Source organism: Lissotriton helveticus, chromosome 6 (genome assembly GCF_964261635.1).
Source record: "Lissotriton helveticus chromosome 6, aLisHel1.1, whole genome shotgun sequence".
Classification (NCBI taxonomy): Eukaryota; Metazoa; Chordata; class Amphibia; order Caudata; family Salamandridae; genus Lissotriton; species Lissotriton helveticus.
This window is the reverse complement of record NC_136067.1, coordinates 145,479,220-145,496,381: the sequence shown is the minus strand read 5'-3', so window position 1 is coordinate 145,496,381 and position 17,162 is coordinate 145,479,220. Positions and strand designations below refer to the sequence as shown.

Genomic DNA, 17,162 nt, shown 5'->3' with positions numbered 1-17,162 from the left:
CATCTCTGTGAATATTAGTTTTGGTATGATATTTGGCTAATAATGACCATCTTGTTGCTTTCTCCATTGGAAAAAGACTCACATCACATGGACTGGGGTAACAAATACAAGGCACCTATCATTGTATAGTTCTCCCTCCAAATCTACCACCTCTTCACTTTCAGGAGGTGAGCCTGACATTCTATGCTTCCACCGCCTTCTTTCTAGGTGAAGAACGGGTAGTGACATTCTCCAGCCTCACCAGTGGCTTCTCACACAGCTTTTAAAAAGTTGCCAAATCTTCTCGAAGCAGGGCATCTCACCTGAAATTAGGGACAAAAGTTTTTTCATGGCATAAACGTTCCAGAATTCTGTAATGCCGCCTGGGTGGAGAACATGCAAAGTGTGCATGACGGTTTGGCCAACCCGAGGCAGCCGGCCAAACAGTCACGCGTACGCAAGTGCAGCCGGAATCACTCCTCCTCCCTCTCCCAGGCAAGCCCAGCCAGCCCCAACCTGGCTGTTTCCAAGAAGATAATTATAATAACGTAACATTTTAAACGCTGCGTTATTATCATTTTCTTTTTCTTTTTGTACTTAGTGGGGCGGCGCTCCTCTGCCTTAGCGGAGGTCCCGCCCGTCTCTAGGTACACATTTTGGGCTCTCTCATCTGTTTCCTGGACTTGCTGTAGCCCAAAGTATACCTAATGTCGTAGTGTGCATGTCACTGCCCTTATGAACATCTCTGATCTGGTTGCGAGTTTGAGCCACTTTCAGTTTGTGGGCAAAGAGGCGATCTGAGAGGCACAGAGGTTCACATGAAAGCATAACGAGGGAGTAAACTCAGTCTATCTTAATCACAACTGAGATATTGAAACTGAGTCTAAATCTGTAATGTCCTGCTTAGCAGGTCCAATTATCTATCACATATTTACCTGCAACAATGAAAAGAATACTTCCTGTTAATGGTCATGAAAATATTTTCATCTTTTTCCACCCGCTTAGCTTTATTGTCAAGCCAGACCTAAAATGTATCTTAGCGCTTAGCTTTACTTTATGATTCTAACAAATATCAGAATGAGAGACTTGGCAGATTAGGCCATGAACTAGGCTTTTTTGGTGAAATCTCATTGTGTACCATGAACAGTGTATCACTCATAATGCTGTAACTAACTGTGCATCATGGACAGAGTATCATAACTAGACACCTCCCCCACACAGAGCTTGTCACAGGTGTAGAATCCCCTTTCAGAACTGGCTTTGCTGAACTCATGAAGAACAGAGAACCCTGTAGTTGGAAAAGGGCCTATTTGGAACAAGGGAATATATTTCTTATTCCACAGACATAGAGATTTCTTTGACTAGTACATCATACATACATTCATAACAGTTTGTGCGGTATTGACAAAAGTCACAGGGTTGTTAAAGATACGTACAAGGTTGTAAAATAGTAGTATAAGTTTTATTTAGTTATAAGCCTCCCTACGGGTTACACTCTAAAAGATTATGATTACACCTGTAATCTGTTAAAAAGGATAAAAAATGCCTAAACAATACATAAACAGTATAAATCATAAACAATCAATGAGTTAAAAAAACGGTCACAACACAACCAATGCCCTCTCCTCTCACCGTGAGCACTAGCTTCAATGACTACCTGTTACGCTAAACGTTATGCTGAAAGCCGGTGTGTAAGCCTGTTTTTGAATGGATATGAAATGCCATTGGTATTGGTGTTGAAGAAGAAACTCCTTTTCCTCCTGGTAAAACCCCGTTAATAGAATTAATAGAATAATGAGGTACCAGTGTTAGTTACTGCCCCCACAGGAAAGGAACACACACCGCCATACACTGCCATGCACTGCACAGCTGCTACTTTGGAAAAGGACACTCTTGGTGAAGAACAAGTCTTAGAAGTATACTGTCTCTAGATATGGATGGAGTCTTTTTTGTTTGTGGTCCTTACCATTTGTTGTTAGAAGCTTTCTATTTACAAAAGCATTTGCACACAGATTTCTGGTGAGCCTGTGTCCAAACCGAAGTATTTGAGCGAGAGATACAAGACTATGAGAAAAGGTTAAAGGCAGTAATGAAGGATGTACTTAGGGAATAGACCAGTCTGCTTGGCTTTCAAATTAAGACCAGAGTCAAGAAAAGTCTTCTCTAAGTTTCCTCAAATAGACACAACAGCTCTTGGGCAGCTTATGAGTCGAACCAAATCAGGTTCCCCATCGGACCCATGTCCTCCTAGCGTCTTCCGAATGGCGCTCCCTACTTTATAGAGTCACATTATCTCCTTACTCAATAAATCATTAGATACCGGATATCTACCATCAAGCCTTAAAGAAGCACGAGTCAGGCCCCTAATAAAAAAGCCTGGGGCTGACCCTGCCAATCTAAAAAACTACAGGCCAATATCCCAGCTGCCTTTTCTGTCCAAAATTTTAGAACAACATGTCTTGAGATCACTCTCAGCGTTCCTGGAGACTCACCACCTGCAGATACAAAACACCGAAAGAAGGAGACCAGGTCAGATAATGGTGTGCCGTCCTGAATGGGGAGCAGGAATCGCAAGGACACCTATGTGGAAACATGTGTAGGGTCACACTGAGCTAGAAAAAGTCCCATCAGACCACCCTCTTGGCGGCATATCATCATGTGGGTATGGGCAGCCATTCCATTAATCGTCCATGTAATGGTACGGAAATGGAAAACAGCGTATTTTACCACAGTTGTGCCCAAAATAAAATGTGAAAACAAGTGCAGTGCTAGAAAATAGTGATACTTAAAAATGACTACCTAGACTGAACAGTTAGCTTGTCAAAATGAGTATAGGTGTCAGGATTAAAAACACGCCTATTAGTAACTAAGTGGAACTACATTATGGCGCTGTGTGGAATGGTCAACTAGTTTCAGCTAGAAGGAGTGTTTACTCCAGCTTTCGTCAGGACCAAAAAACGGTAGGCTACTGCAACACAATATATTATAAAGGGTGTACACATATGAGAGAGCAAAAATTGCATCTCGATGTTCTAAGAAGGAAAAGTGTCACCCAAAACAGGAACCTCTGTGTCCTCTGGAGACAGGAAAAAAGGTTTTTCAACCTGTCAAGGAAACAAAAAGATACCATGTATACAGTCCCACACAGGATCAACGCACCCCCACTCATACCATCAGGACAAACCACACCTGCGTGAACATTTTGCGTTCCGCATTACATGCAAGCTTATTAGCTTTATCACAAAGAGGCATTTCCTCACAGTGATACTCACCCAGCTTTGTGTGGGTGATGACCTCATCTTACCCGGCAACCGCTCGGGAAATTGAGGCCCCGCTCTATTGTGTAAAAAAAGAGGACACAATTAGCGCACAGTTTAAGAGTGTCCAGCCGATTCGCTATACACAGTAACCCAAAATACGTGTAGTAGACTCCTAATTGTCCTATCATGACTAGTCCCTGCTCCAAAACAACTAACTGTTGTTAGCTGAAAATAATAATGATAACAAATAACCCAGAAAAAACTAATGCTGGTGGTGACAGTGTGTCATCCATCATCTACTTTGAATGACACTATGGAGTAGCAATAAGAGAATGCTGCTACCTCGAGGAAAAGTTCTAAATGTCCCTGTTAGTCCATAATCAGGCAAGAACTCATTAGTCCACCTTTACATATATATCGCGGATGCTGCTCCAAAGTCTAATAATATATAGGCCGATCCCTCCCAACTCAGACTATACCTCCACTGAATGCTCAAACTCGGTTATAGCAAACTATATAAACTCAACTAAACTGATAATCATAGCCTCGCCGAACATACCTGTCCGTCGGTTCCCGCGCTCAGAGCCGAGCGGAAGGGAAGGCACCGACGGATCCGGACGTTCGGTTTTAAATAATGAGGCTTTTTGTGTTCAACTAATGGCAGTCACTAATGAAATCAAAGGCTATCTAGAGTAAGGCTTAAACATAGAAGCGAGCTTACCTGAGGTCACGCAAGGCGAGCCCAGGGAGAAAACTTAGAAATGTCAGCACTGCTCTCCGCGCGCATGCGCAAATGCGCTCAGCTAAGAATCAAGGCACACAATAATCTTGCGCATGCGCGAAGCCATTTACGAACAGTAATGGCATTACAAGGTAGAGCTATGGAAAGCATATGATATCACAGGGATGGGTAACACCTGGTCTAAGATATAAAGGCTCAATGAGCCCCCTATCGTTCAAAACAGTGATGCTAAGGTACAGGAGTTTATTAAAAAAAGGGGGGGGGAGGATCATTGATATCCAAAAAAGCAGTGTCTAGTTAAGACACTGCAAATAAAGATAATGTGGTTAGGTATAGGCTAAGAGTCAAAAGAGTTTAATTCGAATGCCTCATGTGATGTAAGAAATGTAGGGATGCCTAGTATGTCTGAAAAAATGATCTCGCCGCGGAGGTTAATAGCGTGCAATGACCTGGCAAGGTAAAGTGCAGTGGCACTAAAGAGATCAATGGTGGTCGCTTGGCCAGGGGAAATATAATAGAACAAAACAAAACACAAATAAGACTTATAGGCAGGGTGGCAGTATGTAGGCAGAAGGAGTCACATACAATTAAATTAGGTGAGCTAAATGATGCAAACGACCGATAGGTGTGCATCTAGAAAAGACCCGCAACAAAAAAGCTGCTCTAACTAATCAAAAACAAATGTGCGGAGGGTCAAGGGGAAATATTTTAACGACCTGTCTACTAATGCCCCTGAACTGTAGATACAAAACACCGAAAGAAGGAGACCAGGTTAGATAATGGTGTGCCGTCCTGAATGGTGAGCAGGAATCGCAAGGACACCTATGTGGAAACATGTGTAGGGTCACACTCAGCTAGAAAAAGTCCCATCAGACCACCCTCTTGGGGGCATATCATCATGTGGGTATGGGCAGCCATTCCATTAATCGTCCATGTAATGGTACGGAAATGGAAAACAGCGTATTTTACCACAGTTGTGCCCAAAATAAAATGTGAAAACAAGTGACACTTTTCCTTCTTAGAACATCTAGATGCAATTTTTGCTCTCTCATATGTGTACACCCTTTATAATATATTGTGTTGCAGTAGCCTACCGTTTTTTGGTCCTGACGAAAGCTGGAGTAAACACTCCTTCTAGCTGAAACTAGTTGACCATTCCACACAGCGCCATAATGTAGTTCCACTTAGTTACTAATAGGCGTGTTTTTAATCCTGACACCTATACTCATTTTGACAAGCTAACTGTTCAGTCTAGGTAGTCATTTTTAAGTATCACTATTTTCTAGCACTGCACTTGTTTTCACATTTCATTTTGGGCACAACTGTGGTAAAATACGCTGTTTTCCATTTCCGTACCATTACATGGACGATTAATGGAATGGCTGCCCATACCCACATGATGATATGCCGCCAAGAGGGTGGTCTGATGGGACTTTTTCTAGCTCAGTGTGACCCTACACATGTTTCCACATAGGTGTCCTTGCGATTCCTGCTCCCCATTCAGGACGGCACACCATTATCTGACCTGGTCTCCTTCTTTCGGTGTTTTGTATCTACAGTTCAGGGGCATTAGTAGACAGGTCGTTAAAATATTTCCCCTTGACCCTCCGCACATTTGTTTTTGACTCACCACCTGCTCCAGGAGCGCCAAGCGGGGTTTCCCGCGCACCATAGCACTGAGCTGGTGATGCTCTCAGTGCTTGATGAGCTCAGAGGTATGGCTGACAGTAAGAAACCGTGTGCCCTGATATTATTAGATCTGTCAGCGGCATTCGATACTGTCAGCCACACCCTGCTTCTGGACAGACTGGCCGCCTTTGGGATACAAGATCTAGCCTATCAATGGCTTAAATCCTTCCTTTTTGGGAGGACTCAAAGGATCCAATTAGGGGACCTTACATCTGACCTGGGTACAATTGAATGTGGAGTCACTCCGGGCTCTGCATTATCCCCACTTTTATTTAACATCTATCTGCAACCCCTAATTGATTCCCTGGTAAACATGGGCTGCAGAACTTTCAACTATGCCGATGATACTCAGCTGCTACTCAGCATCGACAATACGGCATCTGCACAGACCCAGGCCCAAAATATCCTTAGACACACTGTGAGTTGCATGACAGCGAACTCGTTAAAGATCAACCTGGACAAAACAGAGGTCCTAGTGATTTCAGCCGCTGAATCACCTTGGAGTGACCTGTTCTGGCCTCAGGATTTAGGTCCTACCCCGAAACCGTGCCCAAATGTGAAAAGCCTTGGTATAAAGATTGACCATGAGCTGTCAATGGCCAGCCAAATTTCTTCAGTAGTAGTAGTAGACCTGTACAAATTTAATTAGACAGCTACGAAAGCTAGTCCCTCTTCTCTCCACTCCCACGCTTCGCACAATCGTTTCTGCAACAATAATCTCAAAATTGGACTACGGGAATGCCCTTTATCTGGGCTTGCCTAAAACTTTGACCGGTAGGTTACAAGTGGTCCTAAATGACGCAGCCAGACTGATCTTTAGGCTACCAAGACGGACCCATGCCTCCCCATTGCTGCGCAAACTGCACTGGCTCCCCATAAAGCAGAGGGTGGAGTTTAAAAGTTTATGCACAGCCCATAAAGCAATCCATGGCCAAGCACCCGCCTACATCAAGGAACGTCTTCAGGTTTACAACCCCAAACGATCACTAAGGTCCTCCAATGCACAATTGCTGTCTTGCCCCCGGTACAAACTGGCCACCAAGGGAGGGAGATCCTTCTCTGTGCTGGTGCCACAGATCTGGAACAAACTACCGGAGCCTCTCCGCAAAGAATCAAATCTGTTGCACTTCCGGAAATCATTAAAAACGCTCCTGTTTAGAGAAGCCCTAGGCACTGCGCATTTTTAACCGCCACATGTATTTTCCATCCACTCAGCTGTTGTTTCTTCCCACCTGTTATTAGCGCCTAGAGACCTGACGGTGATTTGGCGCTATATAAGTCAAAATTAACATAACATAACATAACTTTGCTAAAGTGGAAGGTGGGCAGGTCATGTATTTATTTTTTTCCCCCTCAAACTGCAACAATGACTTGTGGACTTTGCAAGCCATCCATGGCTTCCTAGTAAATGGAGTATGTCCAGGTGTACCAGCAGGTTGACTAACCTGTGCTTTTTTGTGCATTATGTCAATGAGGCACAGAGACCCTCCAGGTGTTAAAGACAAAAACCACCACAAACAACTTGTGATCAATAAAGGATTGTATTTCATGAACTCAGAGACCTAATATAAAAAGAACAATGTGCTGACCAAGGTTAAGAACTTATAAACAATGTAAAAACACTCCTTTTGGCCTACCTGGTCCTCCAGTAAGTACTAAAACAAGAAAGAAACTGCTGAATTTGCATAAGTAAAAAAGTCAAATTAAATCCTGTACTTGTATAGGGCACGAATCACCCAGAAGGGGTCTCTCGGCGCTGGGGGCCGTTGGGAAGATTAAGCGAGCTATTGCCCAGAGTCGCATGGTGCTGGCCAGACCCCTACCACCGGAGCCAGGGATCGAACCGTGATCTCCAGTGTCCAGCATCAGTCGCCCTGGCCGCGGCGCCACACCTCTTCCGCCACGAGCTCCGAAGTGGTGGACACTGTAAACTATATTGCCTGCTTCTGTTATTTCTTGCTAAAAGTACATTTACTACTTCCATATTACATTACATAGTGACATGCTGTCACGCTGAGTACTGTACACTTCTCGGGAGAAAAAACAAATCAGAAATATATATAATCCGTTAAATAAGGATTCAGTGAAGAGAAGCTCTAAAACTGAATCATATTTTAAAAAGGCATTGAAATAGAATAATAGATACAGAATATTATTTATTTTAGTTTTCTATGTGGTCCTGAATTCCAGCAAGATTATGGACTTGAAGTGTTCAATGGCGTTGCGTTTAATTAAAATCGGTGATCTGTATGGCAAATATGTTCAACTAACCTGATGTAATACCCATCAGTTTAGCAGTCATATGCTTAGTTACTGAGGAATGCAATTTGTAAAGAGCCCACAATACTGTCTTTGGCAATATTTGGACATGACATAATGAAAATAGTGCTTAGCAGGAAACATACACATGTGCACCCAATATAAAGAGGTCAGTTGGCACACCTAAATGAACAAATTGCACATGAACTGTTTTGCATTTAGCCTTGCGACTGATGCACTCAGCCACATGGCAAAATGGAAATTCATAGGTCGCAAAGACTCCTGCTTCACAAATATTAGGAAGCCTAATAACATGATTTTTAAAGTAGGTATAAAATAAACTAATGTAAAGCACGATAAGTATTTACCCTATTTTCTATGTGATGTTATATAGCTACGGGTGGAAATACATGTGGACTTTAATTTACGAAAGGACACTGTGCATTTGAGAAAAAAAGAAATACAGAGCACATACTTTTGGTAAACATAAAATAAAGATGGCTGGTAAAACAACACTGATTTGTTTGAGATGAACACATCAAGTGAACAACGGAAGGGACAGGTGACTTCCTGGATATAGGAAGATGACCAGCCAGGCAGACAGTATAATATGAAACATTGGAGTGAGCTGTCTGGTGTAAATGGAACAAGGTGCTTCCATGAGGAGGAGAAAATAATCACTGAACTCTCAAATACTGCGTGGACACTTGAGCATTTTCAATGTATTGGCTTGAATCTGCATACTTACTACAATCTCGTTTAATCATTTTAAGGATAAACATGGTTCATATGAGACCTTTGAATCTCAGTCCTGAACTTGGATTATTTTATTGTACTCCAGTAAGGTTTTGTAAACAAGTAAATACTGGTGTTTAAATATTCCTTATTTTTCTTTTTTTTTTGGTAACGGTTGTAAACTAATAGAGGATAACCCCTGTGAAAATTCATGGGAGACGATTAATGTCTGTCACTGTTTAAACTGAATATGGAACAAGTGTTTGTTGAAGAACCTTTCAGGATAAACGTTTTTTTATCAAAAAAATCATAATGCCAGGTAGCATGGATTTAGAATAATTAAAATGATTAAAAATTCTATTTATTAGTTTTGGAGAACTATTTTAATATCAGTTAACCCTGAGGGGTATGACTTCAGAGCTCCCTGTGCAAACTGGTGTTCTGATTTGACCCCAAATCTCAGCAAATGGCATGATTTACAGAAGTATACTCACATTTGCAATTGACAAAACCTGAATTTAAACTCATACATTGATTTACTCTCATGTAAAATCACACCATTGTGGGGGTGCTCAAGGCATAAATGCCACTGAAGTCTGGTAAACACCCACACATCTGTGAGATTGTGTGTATCCACAAAGTAGTTCAAGACACGTGTCAAACGTGGAAAATGATTCCTGTTAAGGGCTATGAGGGAAACATTACAGAATTTGTGGTGCTATGGGGTAAGAGGCTTTTAAACAGGGAACATTATTTTTCCACTTTTGTTATGCATTTACGCATGTGCAAATGTATACCATGTGCATTTACGCTTGTGAAACAGCTTCTGGGTGTGAATACTCCTGGAAAGCAGTAATTGTCGCACCTTCCCAGAACTAGTAGGATCATTTTTGCTAATTGAGAAATAATGTTAAGCTTACTTCATATGTAAATGAAAATCCACCAGAGCAGATTTAATGTATTTTTGATTGCAACCTTCATGTTGATAAAGTTGTGCTTGCCACCGGTTTGTGATGTTATTATATACCTGCTTGTTTCAGTAAAACACACAGCCGAAAGCACATGTGTGTAAGGCAAGCCTCCTGGCAGCCGCGTGTTGCATGCATGTGTGAGAGAGAGGACCTCTGGTGACTGAAATGTCTGCATGCCCTCGCAGGTGCAGGGCGAGTGTGGGAATACAAAGCAGTTGTCTATTATCAGGCTGGATTACTCCATTATATTCCAGAAAAGCATTTTGGGTAGCACCGGTTCTTTACCCGCCTAGTCAACAAACCACTCCCTCCCATCAGAGCAGCCACTCCCTTGGAGCATTCAATAATCTTGCCAAACTAAACATTTGTACAAAGAACGTAACACACGCCTGTTGGGCAAGGCCCAGGTTCTTTCAGTGGGGATATTTAACAAAGAAATCCCTCTCTTATAAACCCTTATGCATTTTCATCAGTGACCACTGACTGTTATATTCAACACTGACAAATGGTGGTGACCCTAATTTAGCATATTTTCCTTCTAAACACTTACTTTACATTATGCCAGCGGCGGCAACCACATACAAAAGGTGGTAGGGCGGGGGAGGGTGGGGTGGTCTAGTTTAATGATAAAAAACAAAACAAGGAAAACTTACCTTAAGTTGCTGGTGACGTTCCGCCTGGTCTTTCCTCTTGCTTGTCCCAGCAGGCACTGGGGCTGCATCAGACTCCCTGTCCAATCTCCGCGCTGCTGTCCTTGATAGGAGAGCAGCGGGGGGATTGGCCGGAGCGGGCTGAAAAGATGCTCGCTCAGGCACAGGGAGTCTGTGCTGTTTCCCACTGTTCAATACAGTGGGGTTAGAGAAACCTAAGTGCGCATGTGTGTTTGCCCGGCTTGAGACGGCTGGCCAAACACACATGCGCACTAGAGTGTGCACATAGCACTCCTCCTCCCCCTCTCAGGCCCTGCCCTCCCTGCAAATGCTGGCTGCACCAGCTGCTTAAAAATAAAACAATAATGAAATATTGTTTTATTTTTTAGCTGCTGGCTCTGAGCCAGTGGAGTAACACTCCAGCGCCGTTGCGGAGGAGCCGCCCTTGCACCATACCATCATGCGGTGCCCTATCCCCAACACAAGTTACAAAAAAGAATCTCAGGGCGCACAAGTATGCCTATATATAGCAACAGTTTATACCTCTATGCTAGAGTAACAACACTCCAAGGAGTATGGAACTACGAGTTCCAGAACTTTGCCCTGTACATTCTTCCTATTGACATATATTTATGGTGAACAACTATTTTCCCCCAAACCTGCATGTGCAGGCGGCCACACTATAGCAAATCCAATAATTTTGCTCAGAGAATGAGAAAAGTTTTGAAACGATCTTGTTTTAAATTTTATTTATAGAACATCTTCCTAATTCTTGAGTTAGGATTAAGTTGAAAGTTACAGAAAGCTTTCAATAAGAGATTTGGTTAGGGTGCACGTTAGGGCTGTATTGGTTCCACTGTATAGATGTTAGGGTTCTGCCCTACTATTTTTCTTAACACAAGGAGATGATGGACGGAGCACTGAAACCTTTCAGACACTCACCCCCAGTCACAGATCTGGGTTGAATCCGTCATCGTTCTTTATCTCATTCGTCAACCCAGTTCAACCCCAGCCATATGCAGTCTTAAACCTTTTCCTCATGGAAACAGTCCAGCCGAACTGCCAAGCCAGGTCTTCCCTAAACTGGAATCAAGCATCCTGGGACCGGTTTCGGGGTAACACCCCTCATTAGCAAGGGTAGCTTGAATCCAGTGGCAAAGTGAGCAAGAGACCCATGTCTGGGCATACCCTGCCAACTTAGGGTGAACCAAGCAAACACAAGGAGATAATCGACGGAACGCTGAAACTTTTCAGACACTCACCCCCAGTCACAGATCTGGGTTGAATCCATCCTTGTTCTTTAGCTCACTTCACCACCCCAGTTTAGACACAGCCATATGCAAAGCAGTTTATTATTTTTCTGATGCCCTGTTAGTGTGCAGCAACTTATTGCATTGGTACCTAAACCTGATGGTCTGTCCGTCACACCTGCCAGCCACGCCTCAGGAGCATTTCAGACCCCAAGGAGAGCAGATCTTTGTGCTGAAGTTGAAATACGATGAGGCCCAGACTTGCGTAGCCCTCCTACTCCACATAAAGGCTACAAAGTTATGGCATAAACGTTCTGGGCCACTTAGTAGACTGGCAGAATGCAAGGCTACGTTTCCATCCTTACCTGGTGGAAAAGATGGATTTAGAGGAAAAGTCATCAACCCGCAAGGCTATAACTGTATGCCTTCATATTTCCAATCTTAAAACCCCTGCGGTTCCAACCTCATGCCACACCTCTAAACCCTCAGATGTGATGACTAACCCACTCCATGCAAGGCGTTTGATCTTCTCCTGGCTTGAGGGGCAGGAGAAATTGAGCTGTTGTCTCTCTGCAATCTGAACCACGGAGACGCTTAGTACCACTAACTTGGCTGGGTTACATAGCTCCCTCCTCCTTTCTTCTGCTGTAGCTGCCAGAGATGTGGATGAAGCAAGCTGGGACTTTGTAGAACCCAGTGAGGTCAAAGAGCCATGGCTATGGCCACAGCGGCTATCCAGTAAGTGGTGGGGAGGGTGAGGGCCAGTGCTGAGAGCCATAGGTCTGTGACTGTATGTGAGTAAACGTGTAACTGAGTGCACATAAATATATAAGCAAGTGAATGTGTGTGACTGATTGAATGTACATGTATATGTGTTTTAATTTGGAGATAACCCATGCCCAATGGGGCTCAACGGTGACATATTGTGGGCATTCTAGGCGACGTTCTGGCTATACCTGACATTATGCCCGTCATCAATAACATTTTAGGGGCATTCAAAGTGACATGCCGTCTAACCATACAAAAGGCGCGATTATCCAAAGGTAACTGTTACTTACCGATCTATGTAAATATCACACTTTTGTTAACTATGTACTGACACTACTGCTATTTTCAACGTTTCAGATCAAAACATCATTGCTGTTAGATAGTGAATAATAATAAATAAATATAGTATGATGGTCTAATAGTGAAATATTGTAAGCATTTAAAGTGACATGGTGGATAGCTGTAACAAACACAAAAATTGGCGTAATACCCTCAGAGAAATGCTGTTTTGCTTAATCAGCAAATCAGCACGTTAGTACCAGAGACCCAATGAGTTCTCTGTGTGCTGCTAGTTGTTTGTTACCTAAATTCAAGGCAATTCCAAGAATTGGACAAGGATGGCTCACTCATGTAATGTGACATGCTTCATAAATTGCCACCTCGTCTCACCCTGGTAAGATTTTACTACCAGGGTGGACTCGACCTCAGAATGGGGCTTTTCTGAGGGAGTTCTTAGATATTTCTTCTCTCAGGACAATGATTTAGGTCCAGTTTATGACTCTAACTTACTATGGATAATCCACTAAAGTATCCTTTAACCCGTTGGCTGCGCCGCCCGTTTTGCGGAAGTGCGACAGTTCCGCAAAACGGGTGGAGCCGCGTCGGCCATTGGCCGACGGCAGCACCAGCGAGGTAGTGCTGCCGTCGGCCAATGGCCGACGGCAGCATGGATAGGGTTAATTTGGTGGTATCCCTGGTTGATTAAAAGATTACCAAGGGGTAAATACAGGAGGCATACTTAGGTGTAATGACCAGTATGCATCACTGTAGAAATAATTATGTTATAATATTAACAGAGTACCTCTGTTAATATGAAAGCCCACCCAGGACTTACTAACTGCAGTGTAGGGGGCAGAGACACGACCCTGATGAATGCTTTAGGCCCACAGCTGATTAGAGGCAGCAACATGTTGGCACAATTGTTGAAATGGCATCAAAGCATTGTGTCAGGTGCCATCAGGATTAGAGCTGCTCAAATTATCAAACCTGCAGGAGCGGCATACCCTCTGGAAGTGGCCAAGGGTAATGGAGCAGTGCTGAAGATATTTAGCATGGCCTGCCAAAAGGACTCCACATGCATATGGTCAGTCGATGGAGTCATCTTTTTCAATGTCAGGATTCAGCACGGATGATAAGGAAGAGACAAGCATCTGTGAACGTCGTCGGGTCTCCAAACACTTGTGGGAGAGGGACTGTTTCGTAGGTGAATAATCGAATTTTCCCTTCCTGTGGTGGGTTGTGTGAGAAGGACTTTTGGGCAATCTTTTTATGTTGGAGGATGGGATGGGAAATGGTTTGGTGTATCCCCGTAGGCCTTGGCCAAAACCAGTTTTGCTTCTAAGATGGATTTGGGTGAATCAATGAACAGGAGATGTAGGCAGAGGGGTCGTATTTGGATTTTAGATACCACACATAAAAGTAATGCAGGTTCCACAAGGACAGGTCCTTAAAAAATTTAAGCCAGGGATGAAGATCGGAAACCATAGAAATCATTTGGCCTCATTACTGTCGAAGGCTGAGGAATTTCGTTGTGAACAAGCAAAAACTGTTCCACACCAACGTCAGTGTGTGGAAGACTGACACGAATAAGCCGTAGGCACCTTACACATCTTCACGTCCTGGATGGGTGGAGTCGCCGCTAAAGCCTCATGGTGCCACCTGGTCAAGCTGGAGAACTATTGCTGGGGACAACGTTTCCAAATTCGGTCTAGTGCTAGGAGGATTTTCATAAGGTGAGGAATTTGCAGGAAGAAGCATCTATCAGAAAAAAATACTAACCTTGAATTGCAGAAGATATTTAAATTATTTCTATAGCACTATAGAAATAATAGGACTATTTTACAGGGGACAGTTCTTTCTTTTAGGTAAATAATGCTACACCACGTAAAAGGGGGTTCTTCATTTAGACGTACTGGGATGCAAGCAGGACCAATGACAATGCTAAGTTAGGGTGCAATACAGCCAACAGGTAAGGTGGACACTGAAGAACTCTGCAGGGCGTGCCCGCAACCACAGGTACAAACATTACTTAATGATGAGGACAAAACTGATACACAAATATTTGCAGGTCACCTCAAATTCAATTCGTTCACTCTTGAATATTCGCGGGGCACTTTTAAAAAACACCTTGTCTAAGCCTAGAGGTGATGAGCGGATGCCGGGGAAATAAACAACCCAACACTGCATGGATACATATGAACAAGGGGTAACTTCCATCTTTATCCTTAGACTGATAAAGACAACTTATTTTTCTCTCCTCGTCTACTACATCTCACAGATTTCCTAATGGTAAACACACCTGACCCTTTCCCACGTACACTATTATACTGTGTATATAGCTTTTGCTCAGACCACCAGATCTCGTTAAAAGACTCCCTGGCTTGCTGCAATGAAGGTCCCACAGCGTGACTTACTTTGCTCTCTTGGCCATCTCGTTGCCGTCCCAGCGCGGGCTGTAGGGGTAGTTCTTCTGGGTCTGGGAGTACAGCTGCCCACTGGTGGTGAAGTGGTACACAGACTGGAAGGTGAGGGTGGGCTGGTCCCGGGGAAAATACAGCGGGAGATCAACTGCAAAGAGGGAGAGGAAATGACACAGTCAAGGGATGGCTTCCATGACCTTTTAACAACGATCTATTTAGAAATAACTAATCATCGAATAATCAATAAAAATACATAATCAGCAAGAACGAAGAGCAGCACAAAACAAGTATTAATGCTTCTAGCAACAAAAGATGTGCATGTTCGACCAATATATCCAAACCTGATGGCATTCTTCATTGAAAACAACTTCATTTTTGAATAGTAGAGTAAAAACAAATAGTAGACATGGGGCCGTATTACAGTATGTGCCCTGGGGGTGCAACAGGCTTTGTGTGCCCCGGGGCACCTTGGTTTCACAGAAGGGGGCGCAGACGCTTGTGCTTCCCCTTCAGTAATACCGATAGCGCTGGCGCACTTAAAGCGGATCTTCAGGGAGGGGGTAGTCTCTCGTTTGCATGGGGGTGTGCCCTATGCAAATGAGGGGATTCCTTTGCCTCTGCGCCCACGCCGTATTACCAACGCGGGCGCAGAGGCAAACAAGCTCTCATGTGATGAACTGTGAGTGCACTCCCTGAGAGCAGCCTTCTGGAGGAGGGAAAGAGAGTTCTATGGACCACCAAGATATCCCCTTGCAGGCAAGTGCCGTGTGCACGGGGAAAACACAGAGCGGCTGCAAGCAGCCGCTCTGTGTTTTCACATAAATGTGCTGCCCCCGAAGCAGCACGAGTTCGCGGATGCCCCAAAAGGCAGCGCACTCACCGTGCACTGGGCGCACCTTTTAATAGATGCGCCCAGGACAAACAATGAAAATGCATGATACAGCCCATGGTGCGCAAGGATCGAGCACATCTACTGAAACTGGTATAACAATGATGACACAGTGACTTACGAACTGACCATGACTGGTGTGGACTGTAGAGTACCTTGAGGTGAACGGAAGCTCTTGTGTGGGCATTTCTTTTCCTAAACACGTTCCACCCATGGAGGGAAACAAACATTGACTTCGCAAATGGCTATCCACTGCTTAATGCTGCTTCATAAGTATCTTGGCAAACTCCAGCCATAAAGTCATGGCCAGCACCCTAGCTACATTTTAGACAGAAGGCACACAAAGGTATCCTTTCTATCTGGCAGAATCATGTCCATTTTGGTCACTATTTATCAAAATATGGGTGTGTTCTGTGAAATAAACCCTGAGTATCATTTATCATGCAGAGTTCGCTATATGCTGAATAACGTACCCCAAATGGACATATATTGTAAAGATATTTAAAGCCAGGGAGGAGCTTTCGGTGCGATCCCGGCCTTCGATTCCAAAGGCAGAGTCCAAACTTTTCATATGCCTCAATGAAATAAGTGATGCATGTCACCATGTCGTCACAGAACTAGATCCATTATTAAGCCCATACGAACTAGAAGATGGAACTGATCAGTGAAACCCTTCATGTCCGTGATGGACTGATAGACAGGAGCCATGGTCCCCGGGCAGATATGTCATGACGCCAACTCTTCTTTCAGCGACTGATACTAGCCCCACGGGCTAAATATTAAATGACTACCTTGACACCTCCTCTCCGCGCCATGAATGTGCAATGCCAAAATAAGAATGTAAACCATTTAATTATATTTCAATTGATTTACATGCACATAAATATTGAACATCTGTCTGGGTCCTCTGACTTAAATAGTCAAATTCATTCACTTGACCTTGCTACAATAATACATCTGGTTAGATAGCTATTTCAAATTATTTTATCTTTTTTTCAAAAAACGAAATAAAAGGCTTTGTAAGATGCACAATTAACATGCTATACCAGTTCCAAATATATTTCATTATTAACTCAGGAAACTTTCCCCCAACTTTCCACCTATATATATATGTGGTTGTCTTTGATGGAATACTTGTGATGATCTGAATCTTCAATACTGTGCTTCACATTGCTCTGTTCCAAATTTCTTCAATATAAAAATAAACATCATGAAAACATTGCTGAATGAAAAAGTAATTGATATTCAAATGGCTGCAAAAAGATATGGAT

At 43.4% G+C, this 17,162-nt stretch overlaps 1 protein-coding gene across 2 annotated transcripts in view; it reads right to left on the bottom strand.

The window, feature by feature from the left end:
• The window catches only part of BABAM2 (BRISC and BRCA1 A complex member 2), a 961,268-nt gene that overhangs the window by 84,304 nt on the left and 859,802 nt on the right, over positions 1–17,162 (bottom strand). For both annotated transcript variants that reach the window (XM_078647504.1, XM_078647505.1), the window contains exon 11: positions 14,997–15,150. In XM_078647504.1, the coding sequence (XP_078503630.1) occupies positions 14,997–15,150 (154 nt within the window). The remainder of the gene's footprint in view (positions 1–14,996; positions 15,151–17,162) is intronic.